The sequence below is a fragment of the Mauremys mutica genome, chromosome 2 (assembly GCF_020497125.1).
Source record: "Mauremys mutica isolate MM-2020 ecotype Southern chromosome 2, ASM2049712v1, whole genome shotgun sequence".
NCBI classification, from domain to species: domain Eukaryota; kingdom Metazoa; phylum Chordata; order Testudines; family Geoemydidae; genus Mauremys; species Mauremys mutica.
The window spans coordinates 158,589,602-158,614,605 of NC_059073.1; the positions used below are offsets into that span (position 1 = coordinate 158,589,602).

Sequence of the window (25,004 nt, forward strand, 5' to 3'; positions counted from 1 at the left end):
AAATATATTCTGCTGTAGAAACACTGCAGTTACGCCTTTCACCCACCAGGGAATGCTGTGGCACCAGAACCGAGGGCAGCCAGCTCACCGGCCATATCAATCAATCAGCAGCTGATAGAGAGGAGAGACTGAATTTCTCATAGCGCCCTGTCCGCAGGGCCAGGTGAGGAGGCATGAGATACGGGGGGCCAGGTGAGGTGGGGACAGAGTGGGGCACACGTGACTGCTGGGTGGGTCACATGGACTGGGGTTTAGAAGGGCTAGTGGAGGGACTGACTGGGATGGGGGATAATTGGGGGGGTGCATTGCCACATGGAGATGAGGGGTGGCTGAGTGGGGGTGCAGGGACACATGAGGACAGGGGCAGATGTGCCTGACTGAATAGGAGAGACTATGGGTCTGCATGGGAGAAGCTCCTCAACTCCTTAATCCCCCAACACCTCATCCCACCAAAAAAAAGTTCCAAACTTCTCCTACTCACACCCAACAACCCTCCAGGTTCACTCCCGGGTTCCCAGCAATTAGTTCCCTCTCCCTCAGCTCCTCCATTACCCTTACTTCCCCCAGCCTTTGCACTGCTTCTGAGAGGTGCTGGAAATACATTTCTGTATTGTAGTTTAAAAGAATTATTACTCAGAGTTCCATATTAATATGCCTAGTAAGGAATCTATGTTAAAAAACATTTCCTGAATTTTTGTTGTCTGTTTTGTTACAGACATTTTGAAACTGGCGTGATCGTATTGTGTTATTTTGGCAAAATATGCAGAATTTTAAAATATTGTGCTCAGAATTTTTAGGCACAGAATTTTTATTTTTTTGGGCAAAGAATTCCCCTAGGAGCAGAGAAGTGCACCAGTAGTCTACTATCACAGGAATGACTTAGGGATTGTCTAGATGAACAGCAAGCTGGGGTGTAATTCTACAGTGCATTAATATGCCGTGCACTTATGGTCCTTGCAGACCTTGCTACCGTGCATTAGAAGTTCCCTAATGCACAGTGACTTACTTCTGTTTTGAAGCACATGAGGGAACTTTTAGTGTGCAGTAACAAGGTTCACACAGACAGTTAGTGTGCAACATACTAGTGTGCTGTAAATTTACACCCCAGTTTGCTGCACACTCACTAGTCCTTCTCCTGATTAGAACATCACTTATCCATTTACATCTTAGACTGAAGCTATTTAAATAAATGGCTATTGGAAACAGAGTTGTTGTTGCAAGGTCTCCAAGATAAAAATGTTACTGATACCAATTGTAAACTGGAATAACCCACCAATACCAAACTTCCCAACACATACTATATATGGGATTCTGCCTCCGAGGCAGGATTAGAGCTCAGCAGTTCCTTGCACCCAGTGCTGTGGTCACCCCAAATCTCTTCTCCAAGCCTGCGTGAAGACATCACTACAGTCAAGGTGAGGGCTGAATCTTCTGCAATCTATGGAAATGGGTGCAACGCTCAGGCTTCTAACAAAACACTCATGAGGCCTTGGGATGCCCAAAGAACCTGTTGATCCTCCACCCAGACGGGTGAGCTGCATGAGACGCATCTGGTCAGACAGCAAATGGCAAGTCATGTGAGAACCTTTAAGTTGTGACATATGGACTTTTCTATAAGACTGTCCACTGAGCAGGTTTGAAGCCTGTGTATAAATGAGCCCTCAACAAGGGTGGCTTCTCACTGAGTGTTTGTGGAGTGATTGGTGGGACTTGCAGCAGCACATTCCTAGTGCAAGGGAGCACCTGGAGGCCTTGACCCCTCATAGAGCCAGAAAGGGAATACAAAGAAAACTACCACAAAACTGATAAGTGTCAGAACTCCCCACAGTGGCCATCATCTTCACAATGAACTCTGCTAGCAGTAGAAAAACCTATAGACTATTGGATTCTATTAGGCACTAAATATCCCTCTCCTCGCCCCCAAGAACATAAAGAGGAGTGTGCCTGCAACTGTGTTTTATTGCTGGTGGGTAGTGAGAAATGAATTCTTGTCAAAGTCCATATCAGATCAGCCACAAAAAAATATTAGGTGGTGTCCTTTCCACGAACACAGCCTTCTCGCTGTTCTATTTAGCTTTTTATACCACACGCATCACTGTGATAACCAAGCACCTTCCAAAATTAAAAGTAGACTGGGTGACTTATGACTGAGTACACTTTTTTCTTCATTCCTCCACACAGGTATGTGTGCGCACTTTTTTGGCATTTAAAAAAAATGGCACACACAGGCAAACAAAGTCAGAAAACCAAGTTCTGTATTTTCATCAGAAAGTGATGAGGTCTGTATATTTAAATTCTACACAATGTACATCAGATCCCCTCTAGTGGCTGCTACTGAGAGCACAATTATTCCTTTACATCATATCACAGAGGTCTGGGCTCAGGATCTGAGGATCCAGAGTTCAAACTTTGCTGACCACCAATGTTTGGTTGGGAATGAGGTGGTATCTTTATAGTTACACAATGCACACCTCCTGTTTTTCCAGGTGAATTGAATAAACCATTAAAAAAACCACAAAATTTCCTTGAACAGAGGTTTTACAGTATAAAACTATTTCTCTGTCAGTTATATGATCTGACGTGCAATGAACACAAGTATTCCATCTTTTAGTCATTTTTCAGTCACTTGGATGAACTGTGTCACACATTGGCAGGTTTGAAGGTTGAGAGAGCTATGATTGCAAAGACTCTAAGGAAATGGGGGCCAGAGTACCTGAATGCAGTTTGTAGCTTCAGTTCCCTTGGAACCAATAGGAAATAGCCATCTTTACTAGGGGCACATACCCCTCCTTACCCCCAGAGAGTATTTGCATTCTTTACTGAAGACATGAGTAGTTTCAGTTTCATTTTATGATATGGGAAGTGTTTGTTATAAGGGAAAACTGTTAATAAGAACGTTAGGGAAAAATTAATAACATTGCCTAATTATACCAAATTTCTTTATATGTACACGTGAGGATAGTTAAACTTCCATTCCAGCCATCTGGAACGTGAATGATAAACCAGTCACACGTTAGCAAAAAGGTTGCTAAAGAAGGTCAAACGCTGAATTTTTTTCATGTCACATTTAATATATTTTAACGCAGAATCAGTAACTGATTTAGTTGACTCCCCAGAAAATTCATTTTTACCAACAGATAATGTGCTTAAATTTGGAAGAAGTCATACAAAACAAAAAAGCTGAATCCCTGCTTTAAGTAAAAAACTAAACCCAGCCTTATTATAGACACAGTATTGCACGTTGGTAATATTACATGGGGGATGGGCATGCACACATGCTTGTATAAATGCAGCTGAACTGAATTTAACCCCTCTGTTAAGAATAGAAAAGAATTAGAAGAGTTATGTAATATTTATTATGTTGGTTGCCTGTTGCAATCCTGATACCAAGTACAGTAAATGACACCATTTGTATAAGGTTCAGAAAAATAGTGAAACATTTCCTATAATGCTTTATAGGACAAGAAACACCCTTCTCCCACACCTCAACACCACTATCGGATCCCCCAATTTCAGAAAAAAAAATTATCAGCATATACCAAGTGGGAAAAAATGAAAATGTTGCTGATACCAGATGCAAAACCAAGATCTGCCAGTAGCGATGTGATTAAACAACTATTCCATTTTAAGAACCTTGTCTTTACATAAGAGAGCAGAAATGTCAATTTGCATTGGTAAAATAAGCACAATTTTTTTTAATACGAAGTTTTATAAAACTCCATACTAACAAAGCTTTCTCCCCTTGTTCTATGAGAAACATCATAAGTGATAATTGCTTCCTCAGTATCAGAAGGTAATGGTGATGGGTATGGGAGAGGATGGTATCAATAATTGCATTCACCATGTGGTAAAAATAGTGTTCAGTTTAAATTGTTCAAGTCTTGGCTTTTATATGGAAACAGGCATACACATTGAGACTGAGACTAGGGTCAAAAGGTCACACAATATACAACAGTTTTTGCAGTATTTTGGCCCAATGCTTTCAGGTAATCCTTTGCTACTCAACTGCCTCATATGAGTCAAAAATGTCTTTCCCCCTTCAGAGGCCTTTTAGAAAAAATAAAATTGTGAGGTAGCAGAGTAGCCTTTTCATTGTAAAAATACCCCAATCTCCCAAGTAGTGTTTAACACACTCCAGCTGCTGTTTGACATACTACCACCATATCTGTACCCAGGACTGTGTTTGTTGAGAATTTAAAGTATATTTTTGCTTGATTGCAAAAAGGATAACACACGTAATTATATTTTTCTTCTAGGGATTCCTACAAATGAGGGTAAATTTCAGTTCGTGAATCCATTCGTAATCTAGTCTCCTTCCAGAATGGTACACCAGCAAAGACCAGTAACAGGCTCAAATCCACTTCCAATCAAGCAAGGAAAAAACACAAGAGAACGTTTCAGACACTAATATGTGAACATCATTATGTACCACAGAAAATGTAAACCTTCTCTAAGCACTTACCCTTAGCAACTACTATAAATACATTCCTTTGTAAAACAAACAGAAAAGCTTCCTGAAATTTCAGTCATTGCCATTATTATTTTATTTTACAGTAGAACCTTAAAGATATGAACACTAGAATTATGGACTTACTGGTCAACCGGACACCTTGTGGAACCAGAAGTGACCAATCAGCCGGTTTCAGCCCCAGCACTCCCCTCGTAGCTAAACCCCGAGCCCCAGTGCCCCCCACTCTGGCTGAAGCCGGGAATGGAGCCATGGAGGAGACCCAAGCCCCAGCAACCCTGCCAGGCCAAAGCCGGGAACAGAGCTGTGGAGCTGAAGCCCTGAGCCCCAATGCTCCCTACAGGTCTAAAGCCCTGAGGCCTGGTGCTCCCGTGGGGCAGAAGCCCTGAGACCCCCACCCAGAGCCCTGTGCCCCAAGGGTCAGAAGTTCTGACTCCCCCTCCCCCCTGCCCGGAGCCCTGCCCTTCCCCCCCCATCCTGCAGCCCTCCCCTACTCCCAGCCACCCCCATGGCTGACGTCCATAACGTCTGTGTTGTTCAGAGTTACAGAACATTTCAGAGTTACGGACAACCTCCATTCCCGAAGTGTGCGTAACTCTGAGGTTCTACTGTAATTCATTAAGGATAAGTCTCCTTTCCCATTCAGAGATGTTACACTCCAATCGTATGCAAAGAAATAGGATTTATGTAAACTCCTATAAATCTATTATGTCAAGGAAGGTTATTATTTATAGAGGATCTATCTGTTGCTGAGGTTTATGGTGAGTCAGCCTGATGCTGCTCAGGGTTGTTTTGTCCAGTCTCTGCTTTCCAAAACATACAACTTTTGATAGTGGTGTGCTAAATCCAAATTGGCAGAGTAAAGGACTATTGAATCTATATTTTAATCCTGAATGCCTTCCTACACTTAATCTTAGGCAAAAGGCCGAGTAATTTGAATTTCTTACCTTCTTCAATAAAGTGCCTCTTGATTTATCTGGATAACTGGGACTTATATCAGGGAAAATTAAAATGTTACTCTCCTAAAAATAATTGTTTTGTGCTCTGACCTGCTTACCGTTCCATCCTGTTTGCCAATATCACACAGCAGGAATCCTAAAATAGCTTTGTTCTCTCTCCTTCGAAGACGCACAGCTATTAGGGACTGATGAGGCTAATCCACACCAGTCTCTCCCAAGCTGTCAGCCATTCTATAGACACTAAGGGTATGTCTGCACTGCAGTAAAATATTTGTGGCTGGCCTATGCCAGCTGACTCAGGCTCAGGCTGAAGGATTATAAAACTGAAGTGTAGACGTTCGGGCTTGGGCTGGAGCCCGGGCTCTGAGACCCTCCCCGACTTGCTGGGTTTCTGAGCCTAGGCTCCAGCCCAAGCCCAAATGTCTACACTGCAATTTTTAGCCCTGTGAACCTGACTCAGCCGACCAAAGGCCAGCCATGACTGCGCAATGCGTCTTTTATTGCAGTGTAGACGTACACATAGTCTAGAGTGTGAACTGTACTGCATTCTGCAGTAAATGCTGCCGCCACTGGGGAGTCTGGCAGAGTTGAAGCTGTGCCAGTCCCCTGAGTCACTGCAGGAACAGGCGGGCAGACACCAGAACGTTCACAGAAAGGGATATTATGGCCTCTGTCTGAGCCAGGGGCAAAGGGCTGTGGGTGCTGCTGCTTAGTAAATAAATTACAGTGTCTAGAGAATCACAGGTAGTTGCCTGTGTCCTGATCTCTTCTCAGGTGGGCACAGTGTTATAACAAGAGCAATATACATACAACATAACTAGGACAGGAAACATCTTTTCTCATGTTTGTTTGTACAATTCCTAACACAAAGGAGTTCTCCTGCTCAGGGCTGTCCCTAGGGGTGTGGTGCCCAGGGTGGAAATGATGAATTTGGCACTTCCAGGACTGACCATGCCGGGCAGGGGAGGCTGTGCCTCCCCAAACAGGCAGGTGTGGCCCTGCCCACACTCCACCCCCCCAGGGCGGTGCCTCAAGGCTTCAGGGGGCTGGGACCACGCCACCCGCCTTCCCGGGACTGGGGAGGCTGCAGCAGTGGCGCCACATGCTCTCCCTCGGGTGGAAGGGGCGGATTGGGGGCTAGCCTCCCCCACCAGCGGGTCACGTGCTGCCCATGCGTGCCAGCCAATCATGCCGGCCCACGGGGCCCCCCAAAGCACAAGGCCAGGAGCGGTCACCATGATTCACCATACCCTCGGGACAGCTCTGCTCCTGCTACATGACTGGGGTCCACAGGCATTATCATCATAAAAATTATAATAATGGACATGAGCACCAGAAGGTCAAGATGTACAAGAAAACATGAGTACTTGTAACCCAAATAAGGGATGTATTCAAAGGAATCAGTCACTGAACAATCAGAACAGAAAATAAAGGTACATACAATAGAACAGACTGTGACCTGTATGAGAAAATAAACCATCTGTCAGAGCACTCCATCTGCGCTCTCAGGAGAAAGAACTAAGAGCAGGCCTTATATGGTTTTTGGCAAGTCACCTAATCTCTGTGTTGTTCATCAGTTTATTCATTTGTAAACAACCATTTACAGGCTTTAGGACTCCGGAGCCTTGCGGTTGAAGTGTGACAGCTGAAAGGACAGGACACAACACAACAAAAACTGCTGTCTAGCAAGCACACTATTATCTTCAAGGCAATATTCATATATTCACAAGCTCAGCACACCCCACACATCCAATAAATAAAAGATTACTCAGACACAGCCAGGAACTTCAACCCTAACCTAACCAATGACAAAAGCCGCATTATACAGAACCAAGCCTGCTTCCTATCAATAACTACTAGTTTCCTAGAAACAGCATGCTGACTACCTGGCACCTACTGACAGTAAATTGTTCTGAAAGCCCATCAGTTTTTACACAATTAGTGATATCAATACAATTCTGGCTGTTTTTGTCTTCACCTGCTGGTACAAGGAAGCACCCACCTTTGCCCGTGCCAGTGTAGGAAATCAGTTCATTTGACAGTCTAGCTTTACAGCTGTCAATTTAAAGGCACACATGGAAACAGTACCAGAGACCGCAGCTCTATAGAAAAGTGGTTTTATTCACCATATTTTGCATTTTGGAAAGCACCATGTAAAGTTTTAGAGGAATGTAACTAGTAATCAGCAATAATATCTGGCCTCGTGGCCTGTCAAAGTCCTGCCTTCTTATTGCTTGGTATGTGAAAAAGTGCGATTCCACAGGTGGAATTCCATCAGTTTGGAAATTTTACTTTGTGTGATTTAGTCTTAAGTGGAACACAGAATCTGGTCCAAGAGGAAACATAGCTGTACCTCTCCTAAAAGAGCAGCCATAATGTAATTAAATGTAACATCCTTCTAGAGGGAAAATGCCAAAGTCACCACCACAGTAGCATTTATTTTCAAAAAGGGGAACCACACAAAAATGAGGATGTTAGTTAAACACAAATTTAAAGGAACAATCAAATGAGTGAAATGCCTGTAAACTGCATGGAGACTATTTAAAACACTATAATAGAGGCTCAAACTAAATGTATACCCCAAATTAAAAAACAAAAAACAAAACAGTAAGAAGACCAACAAATTTCTACCAGGGCGTCAGTAGAGGGAGTTTGGGAACAAATTTATAAATTAAGCAGTAATAAGTCACCAGGACCTGATGGTATTCACCCAAGAGCTGTGAAGAAACTCAAATATGAAATTTCAAAACAGTGATATGTAACCTATCACTTAAATCAGCCTCTGTACCAGATGACTGGAGGGCACCCAATGTATCGCTGATTTTTAATAAAGGCTCCAGGCAAATCTGGCAACCACAGGATGGTAAGCCTAACTTCAGTACCAGGAAAACTGGTTAAAACTATAGTAAAGAACAAAATTATCAGATAGGTAGATGAACACAATGTGTTGGAGAAGAGTCTACATGGCTGTTGTAAAGGGGTATCATGCCTCACCAATCTATTAGAATTCTTTGAGTAAGTCAACAAGCATGACAAGGGTGATCCAGTCAATATAATGTACATGGATTTTCAAAAAGCCTTTGACAAGGTCCCTCACCAAAGGCTCTTAAACAAACTCAGCAGTCATGGGATAAGAGGGAAGGTCTTCTCATGGACAGATAACTGGTTAAAAAAATAGGAAACAAAGGATCAAAATAAATGGTCAGTTTTCATAATGGAAAGAGGTAATTAACACACTTCCCTCCAATCCCCAGATCTATACTTGGGCCTGTGCCGTTCAACATATTCATAAATGATATGGAAAAAGGGGTGAAGAGTGAGGTGGCAAAAATTTGCCGATAATAGAAAAATTATTCAAGCTGGTTAAATCCAAAGCTGACTGCAAAGAGTTACAAAGGGATCTCATTAAACTGAGTGACAAAATGGCAGATGAAATTCAACGTCGATAAGTGCAAAGTAATGCACACTGGAAAAAAATAATCCCAACTATACATACAAAATGAAGGTGTCTAAATTAGCTATTACCACCCATGAAAAAGATCTTGGCGTCATCATGGATAGCTCCCTGAAAACATTGGCTCAATGTGAAGCAGCAGTCAAAAAAGCTAACAATGTTAGGAACCATTAGGAAATGGATAGATAATAAGGCAATAAATATCATAATGCCACTATATAAATCAATGGTATGCCCACACCTCGAATATTATGTGCAATTCTGGTTGCCCCATCTCCAAAAATATATATATTAGAAATGGAAAAAGTGCAGAGAAGGGCCACAAAAATGATTAGGGGAATGGAACAGCTACTATATGAGGAGAAGTTAAAAAGACAGACTGTTCCACTTAGAAAAGAGACAACTAAGGGAGCCTAAGACATTACTCACTGTGAATAAGGTTGGCAGAAGCTGGCCCTATCTATTTTGATGACTGAGAAAAGCAAGTTTTTAAATTTTTATTCTTGTTAGCATTGCAGAGGGGAAAAAATATCAGCGAAGCAGCTGGATTTGATTAGTGTTGTCTCTTCAACCCTAGAGGGACATCATTAACTTGAAATCTAGACAATTTAAAAAATAGTTAAAAGTAGTGGCAGATACAACACCTCCACATGAGCTCTTCTCCCAGTTTTTGGTGTGCTCCGACTACATTTTTCTGTTCTTCTCTCCCAGTCATGGGAAAGATCCACACAAATAAAAAGGTGAACTGACTTAACAATAGCAGGGAAATTTGAAATTGACTATAAACAAAGCACTGTCTGATGCAGAAAATAAACAAACTGAAATAAATGTTTTCTTCCCATTCTCTTAGTCAGTCTTATTAGAAGTAATGCCAAAAACTACAGGAAGTATAAATATTTCACCTTTGTGATTTAAGTTGATGGTGTTCCTTTAACTCCTGACTGAAATAGTTTGTACATTGGAATTTATTAGTAGTAGTAGTATACATTTGGCATCACCACTGGTATCTGGACACCTTGCAAGGATTAAACAGAGACATTCAATATCTCCATAAAAAGAAGCCAAAAGACCACAGTCCCCTGCTGCCTCTGCAGCTTTACCAAGCAGCTTAGAAACCAAGACTTAATCAGCTGGAAAGGCCTGGAAAAAGAAATGAATCTTGCGACTCCATCTGCAATGGATTCTAATTAAGTTTGACTCTGGATACCAAGCTGATTTTGCAGGGCTGGCAGTTTGGGGAAGGGGGGGGTGTCTTTTTACTTGTAAACTAAGGATATTTAATATGAAATAAACAACAGAGCGAATAATACTGGAACACTGCATGCAGTATTTACAGAATCATTTTTCAGAGCTGAACTGCACCTTAAAGCATCAACCGTATCTGGAGTTAACTATTTTTGAAAACCCAAGCTTTGACGAACATGTCACACTTAGAAGGAATTAAAAAGAAAAACAGGAAGTGACAAGAAATGAAAACAGAACTAAAGGGCATTAAACAAAGCACACAGCAAATAGGAACAACAATAAAAGGCCTCTACATGCATGGGCTTGCTTAAACCTTAAAATTTCCATGCCAGCTGTTGTAACTTTCCCTCAGCCCAGCTATCACCATCTCTGGCTGGGAGAAGCAAATTAATCTGCTCACAGCATCTGGGTTTCTTGCCAGCCTGTTAGCTTTTGCTGATACCTTGGGCAGTCACTGGCCACTCACTCCACCCCTATTTATCTTTTATAGGATCTCTGAGGTTTCTAATCCCTTTGATCCTGATAACTTTGCCATTGTTTCATTTCCTTTGGGTTTCCCCCATTACAGCCTCCTTTGATTTAACTCCCAGCATTCAGGCAGATTAATATCAAACAGATTATAAAATATCATGCGCCCCTTTGGTTAAGAAATACTACATAAAACTCCATAATTCTTCACAGCTCCTCGTTCATTTCAGCATCTAGTTTTAAAAATCCCCCATCTTTAGTACCCTCCATGGACTGGACTCCTGCTATTTGGAACAGCCTCCCTCTCCTCCTACTGCCCCACAGCCCCTTCACCCCTTAGATTTGCCACTTGTTTTCAAATCTCAGCAAAAGCCATCTCTTTTCTCCCTTGTCTACATCTAATTTGTTTCCCATTGCTTATTGCTGCACTGCAAGATTTTGTGTGATTTTAACTGATTTTATCTTAACACTGCATTAACAAAAGTTATTCTGTCCAATTGTAAGTAAATGTGTAAATATGTATATGTAAAATTAAACATAGTAGCACGAACTGACTCTCAGAAGCCCATGAAGGATGGCAGGGGAAGGCGAGCAAAAGACAATTTATAGCCATTTTGCACCAGATTTAAACTCTTTGTTCTTAGCCATGGGAAAATATATACCGGGATTCATTGTAATGAAAAGAATTAGTTAATAATGGCTTATTACAGTATCTTTCTGGAAAGTGCCATGTTGTCAAGTCTGAAATCAAGTGCTGTAAGAATACACATAAAACTGTATTTGCCAAGCATGGAACCCCAGCAACAATATTTGTGAGCAAAGGTCCTTATTATTCCATACATGGGTGAAAAGCAGCTTCATCAGTGCTGGAGTGCAATTAATTCACTGTGTATCAAGTAAACGACAAAGCCAAAAGAGAGATGCAGATTGCCAAGAGAGTGCTGGAAAAGGTGTCAGACAGTAGCTCAGATTAATGTTTTGTTTTATTGGCTTATTATAGCTCAGTTAGAATTCAGATTATGTTCTTCAGGAAACAGTTACAAAGGTATTAAAGAAGCTCCACAATTAATGTGTCTAGTTAAAGCACCTTACTAAAATATCTTTATACCAGTATAACTGCATCCACACTACGGGGCTTGTACCATTTAACTATACATTTAAATCTGTACAAGTCTTATGTGTAGACAAACTAAAAAATCACATTGCTACTGCATCTTCTCACACTGCTTTTAGAGCTATGGAATTATAACCAGACATGGCTTAAAACTATAAACCCAAGAAATACAGACTTCTGAAAAATAATGTATTTAAAAAATAAAATGACTATATATAGTTTTAACCTTTGTGCAAGGCCAGCAGATCTCTCAAGTCCCAACATACCTGATATTTTATCATGATTGTTAATGTAGAGCATGTGTGTCCAGGGCCGGCTCTAGGCACCAGCACTTCAAGCACGTGCTTGGGGCGGCACTTTCCAAGGGGCAGCACTCTGGCTCGTTTTTTTGTTTTTTTGTTTTGCTTGGGGCGCAAAAAGCCGGGAGCCAGCCCTGAGCAGCGGAGGTGAGCTGCGGCAGTGGGGGGCGCGGGGAGGGCCACAGGAAGTAACCCTGGGGGGGGGCGCAGAGGAACCGCTCCCACCCCAGCTCACCTCCGCTCCACTGCCACTCCGCTTCTCCTCCCTCCCTCCCGGGCTTGCCACGTGAATCAGCTCTTTTGCAGCAAGCCCGGGAGGGAGTGGGGAGAAGCGGAGCGGCGGCGGTGCACTCAGGAGAGCAGGCAGAGCGGAGGTGAGCTGCAGCGGTGGGGGGGCGCAGGGAGGGCCGCAGGAAGTAATCCGGGGGGGGCAGAGGAACTGCTCTCCCCGCCAGATCACCTCCATCTCCTCCCCTGACCACGCCGCCACTCCGCTTCTCCCCCCTCCCTCCCAGGCTTGCCGCAAAACAGCTGATTCGTGCGGCAAGCCTGGGAAGGAGGGGAAATGAGGCGCGCCCAGGGGAGGAAGCGGGGCCGGGGATTTGGGGAAGGGGTTGGAATGGGGTGGGGAAGGGGCAGAGTTGTGGCGGGGCTGGTGGGGGCGCGGGAAAAAGTTTTTGCTTGGGGCAGCAAAAAACTTGGAGCTGGCCCTGTTTGTGTCACTGCATAATATCATTTGCACAGCCCACTCCCCCAATTCACCTACTAATAAAATTATCTTAGTCACTGACAACACACAACAGAATATGTATACTGTATACATGATGGTGCAGTACAATAAGAAGTTCGAATGGCCACATTACTCACAACTGCCAAATCACAACTCACCAAATAAACTTCTTTACAATTCTTTGAGAGGTTTATTTTGTTTTCAACAAAAATATATTGGCATCATCTTTTGTATTCTCTCCTCCTGAAAGCTTGGCTCCATGAATACTGTGGTTCCAGTCACTCAGGGCTAAGAGCAAGGGGACATCTAAACTATATTTCAGACAATTTAAGGCCCCATATTTTGGAACCTGCCAGGCCTACAAGCAAGTGCTGGTTCCATCAGAAAGCTGCAAGTCTCCCCTTTCTGTTGATAATGACATCCCTGGCGGGTAATCTTTGGGGACTGAACCTGAGGCCTCACTCTAAAAATCATGAACCTTTGCTCAGGACCGAACAGAGGTTTGGGAGGGGGGGTGGGAGGGCATGGGGCAAAAATCTGAAATAGAGACCCCCCCCACATCCTTCCAAAAAAAAAAAAAGTACCATGGAATGGAAGAGTTTAAGAAGTTAAAGGAACGGGGGGGTAAGAGAGGGTCCAGGCCTGTGCAGTTGCTGTCCTCCCGACAGACGAGGGGACTCTGCCCTGCTTGTGTCCAGGAGGGGCAGGGAGTATGCTCAGCGAGTCTCCTGGGTCCCGGTGCAATGATGCCAAGGGCAGCCATAGTGGAATTTGGACTCAGCCAGAGCAAGCGAGTCGCTCTCCGCACGACTGATGGCAGACACTGAACCCAAGGGGTGCTGTGTGACCCTGTGCACCACGTCGCAACGGCTGTCACTCAGATTTGGCCAGGCCACCCCTCCATTATTTTGGGCACCCTCTAAAACGGGGAGCCCTGGGCAAACTGCCCATGCTGGGAGCCCTGCCAAAGGACCAGGTCCATTAGCTCAGGGCGGCAGCAGACTCATATCTCGGATCTACTCACTAGAGGGGGTCAAGGAGCCATTCTATTACACATTTTGCCTGGCCAGGGAAACTCATTCAACAAGTTGAAAAAAAATCATATTCCAAGTGTTACACAGTGGTCAAAATAAAATAAAATAAATTTAAAAGAGTGGTTTGAGACAGAGATTTGGAATGTTAAGAATAATGCCACTGGGGGGAAGGATAGCTCAGTGGTTTGAGCTTTGGCCTGCTAAACCCAGAGTTGTGAGTTCAATCCTTGAGGGGGCCATTTAGGGATCTGGGGCAAAAATCTGTCGGGGGATTGGTCCTGCTTTGAGCAGGGGATGGGACTAGATGACCTCCTGAGGTCCCTTCCAACCCTGATATTCTATGATTCTATGATAAAGATGGATTTGCAGACAGAGTACAGGTGCCAATACATAAGGAATTTCAAAGGACCCTGCAATTCTCCTTCTCCCCAAGAGGAGGGTCCTGCTACTACTGAAGACAGCCTAGGGCCTCTTTGTAGTAAAAACACTTGTTACCATTGTTTAAATTTACAGTGCCTAAAGCAGGGGTCACTTTTTGAATCTAAAGGCAACCCAGGATCTACCCCACCCCTTCCCCAAAGCCCTGCCCACTCCATCCCCCCTCTCTCCATTGCTCACTCTCACTCACTTTCAGCAGGCTGGGATAGAAGGTTGGGGTTCAAGAGGGGGTGCAGGCTCTGGACTTGGGCCGAGGGGTTTTCAGTGCGGGAAGAGGCTCTGGGCTGAGCCTGGGGCAGGGGGTTGGGGTGTAGGAGGGGGTGCAGGCTCTGGGAGGGAGTTTGGGTGCAGGGGGGGCTCCAGGCTGGGGCAGAGTGTTGGGATGCAGGAGGGGGTACGAGGTGCTGGCTCTGGGGAGGGGGTCAGGGCTGGGGCTTGGGGTGCAGGAAGGAGTTCAGGGTGCAGAAGGGGGAATGGGATGCTGGCTCCGGGAGCAGGCTCAGGGATGAGGTGCAGCCTCCTGCTGGGCAACACTTACCTCTGGCGGTTCCGGGTCGGCGGCGGGCGCAGCGAGGCTAAGACAGGCTCCCTGCCTACCTCAGCCCTACACCACTCCCGAAAGGGGCCAACGCGCCCCTGTGGCCCCTGAGGGGGAACTGGGGGGCATGTGGTTCCACGTGCTACCCCTCTCTGCAAGCACGGCTCCCGCAGCTCTCCCAGCCAATGGAGGCTGCAGTGCATGCAAGCAGGAGCAGAGTGGGGAGGGAGACCCCTGCCTCCCCCCGGGGGGGGGGGGAACGTACTGGCTGCTTCCAGGAGCGGCATGGGGCCGGGGAAGGCAGGGAGTCTGCCTTAGCAGCAGCCACACTGCAACACCAGAGATCGCGATCAACCGGATAGTGACCACTGGCCTAAAGTTAGGCACCCAAATTCATCTTAAGGCAATTATACAGAGGCCTGACTGTTAGAGGTGCTGATCATGCAGATTTGTCATTGAAGTCTATGGAATATTTGGGTGTTCAAAACCTCTGAAAAATCAGACCATTTATTTGCTTAATTAAGGAATTAGTTGCCTAGTTTTAGGCATTCAACTTTGAAAATATTGACCATAATTTCTAGCATTTTCCCTCTCCTCCTCCAACAAGAAAACCAAAACAAAAAATAAAGTCTCATACCCTCTTATGTATAGTGGATTCCTAGGGGATGGGGGGGAGTGGGTCAAGCAATATTTTGCATGTTGGTTATTCAAATTGGCTTCTTCATGGTGCCTCTAAAATACAAGCATCTTTTGTCCCACTGTACATCTCTATTTTAATGCGTATTTGAATTCTCTGTCTAAACATTAGCTGTTGTTAATTACAGACCTCAACTTGGGTCCTGAGAGACAAGCTCCAGAGATTTAAAAACAGTGTTTAGAGCCCAAGTATAAAAATTACCAGTTTTAATAGTTCACACACGTTATTCCTGCTTCAATATACTGAGAAATGTGAAAACAGCAGTCCCTGGGGCTAAGGTAAAATAGTCATTATATTTTCAAGTATCAGCAATTGAGAGAATTACAATAACCACATCGTACTGACTGATTGAATCTCCTGAGAATTACTTCCCTTTAACTTTCAGAAGTTAAAACTGAAAGCGAGGTAGGAGCAATTTTCACATTTCAATCAGTGAGCAAACATTTAGTTGGTCAGCAAGAGAGAGAGAGTCCAGACTCAGTCAGTGTAGCAAGACAGATGGATCAGTCGTAATTATTAAACCAGAAATTTACTCTAAAGCTGTATTGCTACAGCAGAAAGACAAAGTGAAAATATATGGTTCCTGGAACATAAGAGATCAGTTAATATAGGCACAAGGCTGTACGATAGTAAACACTGATTGCACAGTGACTATGAGATGTAGCTGCAATCACTTGGGAGGAGACTAAGGGGAACATGTCCATCTTTTGACTGCTCTGGTGATGTCCCCCTCGGGGTGACTTTGGAAGTCAAGCACTCCTTCCTCCTTTCCCCCTGTGATGGAAGTTGAGGGCACTCAACACCATGCAGGTCTGGTCACTTATCTGGGCTATAGGTGGCAAGTTATATGGGCCCGTGGAGCCCGTGCTCCACCAATGTTTGGGCTTATATTTTCAGAGCCATTCCGTCCATAGGATGGACTGGGACAACCCCCCAGGCCCCGCGCTTCAGGGGGATGCAGGGACCAGGGGGGCCTGGAGGATTAGCAGGGGGCTCGGCACCGGCAACAGCAAGCAACCCAGCCCCAGCCCACTCCACCCCACCGCTTTCCACCCCTGCTCTGCCTCTTCCTGCCCCTACTCCGCCCCTTCCCCCCAATTCCACTCCCCCCAAGCTCCCGCCTCCACCCTGCCTCTTTCTGGCTTCCACCCCCTCCCCTGAGCAATGCCAGGAGCTGGCAGGGCAGGCTGGGGCCAAATCGCTCACTACTGCCAGGGCCCAGCCCCCCGCTAATCCCCCAGGCTGCCCTGGACCCCATGTCCCCCCGAAGCATGGGGCCCAGGGCAGTTGCCCAGGTCCATCCTATGGATGAGACAGCTCTGCTTGGACCCATTCTGGCTGGGCACCACCACAAATTATACAAACCTGGCACCCATGATCTGGGCATCTACAAGCCAACAACCTCAGCGTGTTCAAAATGTAACAGTCAAGGTTTAAAACGAAGAATTTCCATTTTCAAAAAATATAATCCCTTCTTGGAATTCTTCCCCCTCCCCCCCAATGCCTTAACTAACACACACACACACCCACACACACCCCCTTGGAACCTTGCAATATTTACAAGGAACTGTTTTCCCCCGAAATCTCTGGCCTCAGTCAAATCCATGTGCTGTCTCTATTAAACAGTTCCAGCAGTATTTTGTGTTTTTTGTTTCTTAAACAGAGACCACAATTGGAAGAAAGCTGAGCATTATTGAGTCTCTCTTAAATCTCTGTAGACACTTCAAGTATTTATAGTCCTTGCCAAGGAGCCTTCAAATAACTGAGCATAAAAAGTTCTGTGAATATAATCTCCTATCAACAGTTCCCCAAACTGTTGGCAGTAGAGGCGGAGTCACTATATTACACAAATGCATGGGCCAAAATGGAGAAAGCCCTTTGCCCTTATCTTTTTCCTGGGGTGTGTTGTGGGCAATGTGGCATCACCCTCTGGCACCTCCCATAACGGTAGGTAGGTGAGGCTACAGAAAACGCCCCTGGGACTGGAAGCCAAATTCCACCCCCGGCTTGTGCCAAGAATGACCGAAAGGGGAAGGACCCGATCCCCACCCCTCTCCCCCAGCCCTGCAGGGTCCACACCCCGCACTCCACACAGCCCGCTGCAAGTTTCCCTGTTTCCTGCCCCGTCCAACCCATGCTAGAAAACCAGCCTCCCCAGGGCTAGTTCTGGGCGCACGGGGCAGCCACCGATCCCGCGCGGGAGGGAGGGAAAACGTCCCACCACCCCAAGCCCCGCTGTCGTCCCTGCGAGCCCCAGGGCGGATCCTGCCACACGCCAGCGAGCTGCAGGGACAGGTGGGCAGGGGCGGGCGCTGGAGCGCGGGCAGGAGGCGCTGGGTGGGGGCGGGATCCCCGGGGAAAGCCGGGCTGGGGATCCCCCACCCCGGCGCTGCCGCCGCCTCCTCCCCCGCACCCCGCAGCAGCCTCCGGAGCCGCGAAGCGCGAGCGGCCACTGGGGAGCCTCTCACCTGCGGGGCCGCCGCCGCTGCCGGGAGTGCGGCGCCGGGGGCGGGGAGCCGCGGGGCGGAGCCCTGGGGCAGGCGGCGCCGCGCCGCTGGGGAGGAGCCGGAGCCGCTGCTGCTCCCACCCCCGGGGAGCGGGCTCGGGGGCCGCTCTCCGCCCGGGCTGTGCCGCCTGCGCCTCCCAAGCGAGCCTCCCCCTCTCCGGGGGTGGGAAGGGCGCCCCCAGCCGGGTGGGCAGGCACTGCAGGATCTCCTGGTGTGTCTGGAGCGGAGAGAATTCATGGCAGAGGAGCTCAGTGTCCCACACACCTGCAGGCTCCCCCCGCCCCAGGCAAAGTGGAGGACTTTGGGGTACCAGCACAGCGCCCCACGTTTTTAAGCTGCCAGCGCCGCCCTGTGGACACAGCTGTTGGGACATGTGCCCCTGCCAGAGGCTCCGGGGGGGCTGCACTCCCCAGAAGTTTCTGCAGATGCACTGGGCTGGTCAGTCCCCTAATGGTGCAGCTGGTGTGCACAGAGAAGCCCCAACATTAATATACAGATCCAACCAACATGGTAGGAAAGTAACAGGGCCCTCAGATCGCTTGTTGGGGAGACTAGCGCTTGTCTCAAAACTTTTGATGCATCACAACATTATGATATGCAGGTTTGACCCAAATTCAGAAAAAGTGCTCCCTCTATTCTCCCCACCAATCCATCAGCCTCCCCTGTTAACCAAATAGACAAATAAACTATTTAAAACATATTCCATGTTGGAGGACACGCTGAGACCTTGTATTTAAATATTTTTTAAACAAGCATTTCCCTTAAAATCTGAAGACTTGTACAGTTTAGGACCAGAAAGGACTAGCAGACCTGCATACCACAGCCCACCAAACCCCAACACTACACACACACATACACCCCCAAAATTGAAATTAGTCCAAAGTATTACAGTTCACAGGAGACTAAACTATTATGTGCCCCAGGCAGAGAATAGGAAGAACCACCACAATGGAAGGTAACTGATCAAGTGAACTATAGCCGATTAATCCCAGCAATTGACCCACACTCCATGCTTCAGAGAAAGACAAAAAAACAACCCCAAAGGTGTCTGCCAATCTGACCAGGGAGGAAATTCCCTTCCAACCCCCCACATACGGTGATCGGTTAGACCCTGAGCATGAGAGCAAGAACCAGCCAGTTAAGCACATGAGAACGAGAATGCTCAATATCACGGTAGAGCTCTGGCTCACCCTGTCCAGTGTCCCTATCTCCAGCTGTGGCCGTCTCAGATGCTTCAGAGGAAGGACATCCCCCAGAAAACATGGAGGGGAGGATTTTTCCTAACCCCTACAGGTAACTGTCTGAAACATAAGGAAGACCAAAATAAAAACAAAAAACAACCACCTAGTAGCAAACAGGCTGGGTTTTTAAGGAGATCCAGTACTGGCAACTTGTCTGTTTTGAAAAATTGAGTTAAAGGCATCCTACACATTCCCCTGAATCCTCCTGCTAATTTGTTATTTTATGGTCACACTTATCCTATTGTTTAAAAATGGTTTTAATTCTCTCACTACAAAAAACAAGAGATAACAAATTGACCGCATACTGAACAGTCAAACTGAGAAAGAGAATCCCACCCTACTTATCACTTTCAGTCACCCAGCAAACTTAGGTGTTATTTGTCACAGTAGTGGGTAAAACATTTGCAGTTAGAAGTGCAAATTTAAAGTTGGTTACCCTTTCAGGAGCAAGTTAGTGATATTTCACCTGCTTCTGTTCAGTGGCATAGATGTCTCTTCTCCCTCCCCCAAAGGTTTAGCAACCAGAGATACGTTCATTTTAAGGGCCTGTTTACACTATGAAAGTGACACAGTTGGGAACAATTAGTTTGCTTCATCCTCTGGATGGGGCCGGTTTATCAGTTTTTGTTTTTAAAATGTTATAAAATGCCAACAGGATGTTAGTCTAAAACATCAGCATGTGATTTCTTCAGCTTACCATCAGCAAATGCCTGCTGATGTACTTCAGCAGCACTATGCACCCTTCTTATCTGCACTCTCCCTCTTCTTTTCAAAACGTTATGAAACAAAGGAAGAAACTGATGCAACAGATTAAAAAATGGGAATTCTGGGATCCAACCCTAATGCATGAGTGTCAAATGTAGCCTTGAATCCAGAGTTGTCCCAACTGATACAATAGGAAGTAAATTTGCATCTTGTTTCTCAGTAATTTCAAAGGAAACAACAAGGGTAAAACATCTCTGGTTTTAAAAGGCCATCAAATATCACTTAGTAAAAAAAATCAGATCTGAATTAAAATATTTCAGTGCTGTGATTAGTGGAGGACAGCATCTAATCCCACATGTTGCTTATGTCTCTGAATTTGGAGATCCCATTTGTGATGGACATTTTTAACGAACACGTGGGAAGGTGAGAAGTACTGCTCCTGGAGTCGTTCACTAGATATCCGTTTTTTAAGGCTCATGTCACTGAGATTTGTTCTGGAGCTACAAGGTAGTGTTCTGTCCTACAGTTATCAGCAGACAAGGTCACTGTGGTACCTGATGCTCTGTGCTTCAATTTCCCTTCATCTAGCTCCAGGTATTTCAATCTCCTACTCTTGGATATGGCAATTCAAGTGTTCTTTTATGGTTTAGCCCTCCAGCCAAATGCTGCTTCCTTTTTAGGAGGTAAACAACATCCAGCAAAACAAACTGGCATCCAGCAACCTCACGCTGGTCTTCATTCTGACTCCAGGCTCAGTTGTCCTTCTACCTCTTTGTGGCAGGGGATTTTCATACTACCTCCTTCCCGGTGGTCCTATAGAGGAACCCAGACCCTTCATTACTCTGGTTTCCCATCCAGGGACCCTGTAGCAAGCAGCCCAAGCCCAAGACCTCTTGCTTCGCCTTCTGGGATCATTTCCTACCTATGTCTCTGTCTGGGTCTTTTCCACAGCCCCTTCCTAGGTTCTCTCTCTAGGCTTTTTCACTGGGCCCCTTTTGGAGAGCCTCTAACACCAACTGCTACTCTGAAATCTACCACCACCTGACACTCATCTGGCTCTGTTGTAGAGCATCTTTCTCCCTGTCGGTCTCTGACACTGTATCACCTGCCTGCTCTTTACCAGTCTCTCTGTGTACCAAGCTAAGCATGCTCTTACAGGAAGCCTCACCACTGCTCACCTAGTTAACTAAGCATGGCTGATGCTGAGCCCAGCTCCCTTAAAGGACCAGTCCACCCTGTGCCTGTTGATATACTAAGCTCAGGATGTTACAGAATTCATTATTAACTGAGGGTTTGGAGTAAAAGTTATCCATTGTAGGGCTAATCAAAGGAAGGCAGTCTAGATCAAAACTAGGATCACCTGAGACAAAAACAGAGCAGATTCTTCCCAACCAGAGAATAATTTCTGCTATTGATGGGTTGGGGGTGGAAACATCCCACTGAACTGTGCTATTAACAAGGAAACTTGGCTGAAAGGTAATTTCATTTCAAAACAAGCCTGGGAAACTACACAGGGAACTAATGAAGAAATCAATTAAACCCTGGCAGAGCCAAGCTCCATCACAGCTCCTAGGTATAAAATATTTTCACTGTAACTAATGTTTACCTAAAAGATACATGTGATCTCCATGAAGACACAAGGAAAATTCTGCAAAGGCTATCCCTTGAGAATGGCTAAAGTTTGACACTGTTTCCCACATTTTCTATTGCAGACATTTTTTGCATGCCACTGTACCACACTGAGAAACACTCTGGGGTTTTAGTGACTTTGCTGCCAATAAACAGGATCTATCTGCTGGGGTTTCCAGAGGATATTGTGAGCATCTGTAAGCAAGTTGAAATTTCAGCTTAGTGTGTATCCATCCAGAGCCTCAAGTCCTTGACCAGACATGGACTGAGTTATACCAAGATCAGCACGTTTAGGACACTTAGACAACTCTACATGCAGATTGTGGGATGCTTCTACATGAAAAGATTGCCTGTTCTATTTTGTGAGGAAACTTGCATACACTTTTGGATAGGGTAAACCACATCGTTATAGAAAGTGTCTCAAGGACACCTCCTCTCCAAGGCACAATCATCACATGGATTGCCTTCTCTTATTCATGATCACACAAAATCACTGTGGCAACTACAGCAGTTGCTTAAATGGGAAGTTATATTATGCAAGTATTAAGGTATTTTAACCATCTTTACTGCCATAGATATACTGTGTCCTTTTTAAAATAATTAATTTCACTGTCTGGTTTTGTCCTTCATTACATTTCCCACTCCCATCTGTTGGAAAGCCAGTATCGTAACTGCATTAACTCAAGAAAAAGACATGGGCATCTCTGTGGCCAGCTCTGTGGAAACAGTGGAAAATATCTATTTCCTGACAATGAATGACCTGCTGGGTTTAAGGATCTTAGCCTTTGCTTCAGTCTTCCAGTTTCTCCAGCCCATCATTAACAGCCAAGGAATGCTTTCCCTATTGGTCATTGTTGGTTAAATTTGAAATGCAACATGTAATCAAACCCATGCATATAAACAATGCCTATGAGGACATCATCCTCAACACCAAGAGCTTTCTCTAATTGTTCACAGTGAGTCTGGATGAGACTCCAACACTTAGAACTTAGTTCCACAAACTCACCAATGCTTTTTTTTGATGATTGGTCAACTCTGTTTCTTTTTACGGGCTCAGTGAGTTGTTCTCTATTCTTGCTCTCTCCTCTGTCCAGGCGTCTCAGCATCTCCTCTCTTGGGGCTCCTTCCAACTAGATTTTTTCCCCCAAGTTGTTTTGTCAGTTGTAAAAAAACAGTCTTTACAGACTCAGCTCGTCTTTACAGATCAACAAACTGTGAAAGGATCAGACTTCCTGTTTCACTTCCGTTAAGCTTTTCAAAGTTTCACAGGCAGCGTATGCTTCTCCATGCATAAGCCACAAGAAAAAAAACAATGAAGCATAATTCAGCTATTTATAAAGGCCAAATTGGTTACTTCCCTGTGTATCTTCCATATTCCTTGGAGATTACAGGACAGGGATTTTCAAACTGTGGTCCATCAACCATTGGTGGCCCAAGGGGGTTGTGTCAGAAGTTCACAGAATCCTATGGCACTGGCTGCTCCTCCTTTCCAACTACTAAATCACATTAAAAAGCTAAAAAATATATAAATACTTCCTTAATATTATCTACCCATGCAAAAAATTGGTTTAGTTTCTGCAGGAAACTGATGTGATTGTCAGTGGGAAGGGAGGTGACTTACAGAACTACCACTCTTTTAAGATATGGAGCAAACTATGAAAAAATGGGGTATATACAAAGCCAATTAACCCACTTAATAAAAGGTGAATTTTAAAAATGGATGAAAAAAATTAACTTCTTGTGAGGTTCATGTTCATTTCCTCCCCAGGTTTTCTAAGTTAAATCAGCCAGTGGTTTCACAAAAAACCTAAACATATTTATTTTTTTAATGGCTAGTAGGAAGACATTATTCACCATACAAGCTCAGCCCATTGGTCCTCCAAGTCCAGTCTCCTGCTCCTGGAAGTAACAAACACCTGATGTTTCAGAGGAACGGGGAACCCCTCTCACCCCAAGGTAATTGATATACAGGGGCCAATTGAGCAGTGCTATAAGCAGGATCATGCTGGCTCTGCAGTTACCACCTTACACCCTCCTTTCCTGTGAGATTTGATTACACTTCTATAACTACTACTGACGTTAATAAAGTTAAGCAGTTCTTTTTAAAGGAGCACCTTCCTCTTTCTTTCAACGTGCTTGTTTATAACCTTAAAGAAATTCTTCATGCATGGAAATGAATAAAAAAGAACTTTTATTTATGACACTTTGTTCTTCCTGCAATTCTGTACCTCAGGAGCCCAAAGTAAAGATCAACTCGCTCAGCCCTGACCTACTGGCTGTGACTTATGACTGCAAGCCTGCTGAGGCTTCTTCCTGTTTCATCATCTTACAAGGTACTGGTGCCCCTTCACTAAGGGTTTCGTATCCTTAAAAGCTCACCTGCTGGCTTTGAACACTTATCTGCTGCAGTGTTTTTTGTTTTCAGATCTGTTGTCTGTATTCAGATTCTAATGAGTCAGATCAGGGCCGGATTAACCTTTTGTGGGACCAGTGCCAAACTTATTTGTGGGCTCCCATGGGAACAATGGAGCATGGCGTGGGGAGGTCAGTCCCCAGAGCGAGGGGCCAGCCAGGGGCAATGGGCATGGCATGGCATGGCAGGGGCGGCCCAGCTCCTCCCAGCCCAGTGCGAGGGCACTATTTACATACCGGCAGTTGCCATACACACAGTGGCCCGCCCGGCCCTGTGCTGCCAGCATGCCCCTTCCCCTTGGGGGATGGGCCCATGCCTCACCACACAGCCCCCCCCCCACCCAATATCCTCCCAATTCCCTTTGGCCAGCACCCCCCCAGCTCCTACCACACAAATGCACAGCACCCTGCCCAGCACCCCCCTGCCCACAGCCCAGCACCCCCCCAAACCTCCACTCACTGGTGCCCCAACATACACATTTTCCCTGCCCCCTCACATCCCAGCACCGCCCCTTCAAGAAACTCTCTCCCCCACGCTCTGCCTCCCAGCCACACTCACTGGCCCTGCTGGGAGGCAACTGTCTGCCAGGCTGAGCCGGCAGTGCAGCTAGAGCTGGTTCGGGGCGGGGAATCGCTCCAGTCTCTCGGGAGTGGTGTGATCAGCCAGACCAGTGCCTGCCCCGGCGGGCTCCCTCAAGACGCACTTCCCCTGGAGGGGCCCAGTCAAGTTCCCCGCACTGTCCCCTTCTTCTTCCCCCCACCTGAGACTGGCCAGGCTTCTGCACCAGTCCCAGGTGACTCTGCTCCGGGCGACAGCTGGGGCCCCCAGGTGGTGGGAAGCACAGACTGCCCGGAGCCGGAGGTGCACTGGGGTCTGGCCAGGGGGCAGAGAGGAGCAGGGGAATGGGGCTGAGGAGGCAGCAGGCGGGCAGGCCAAGAGGAGCAAGTGGTGGACGTGGGGGAGCCAGAGGGGTCTCAGGGCACAGTGCAAACGGACCAGGCCGGGGCCCCTTCTAAGCATGGGCCCGGCTCCATGGAGCCACTGGAGCCATTGTAAACCCGGGAC

General features: G+C 46.0%; 1 protein-coding gene across 1 annotated transcript in view; it reads right to left on the minus strand.

The window, feature by feature from the left end:
• Positions 1-22,644, minus strand: part of OTULINL (OTU deubiquitinase with linear linkage specificity like) — a 45,449-nt gene extending 22,805 nt beyond the window's left edge. Inside the window, exon 1 of the mRNA XM_045003147.1 lies at positions 22,533-22,644. Within this exon, the coding sequence (XP_044859082.1) occupies positions 22,533-22,632 (100 nt within the window). The 5' untranslated portion in view covers positions 22,633-22,644. The remainder of the gene's footprint in view (positions 1-22,532) is intronic.
• Positions 22,645-25,004: the final 2,360 nt, after the last annotated feature.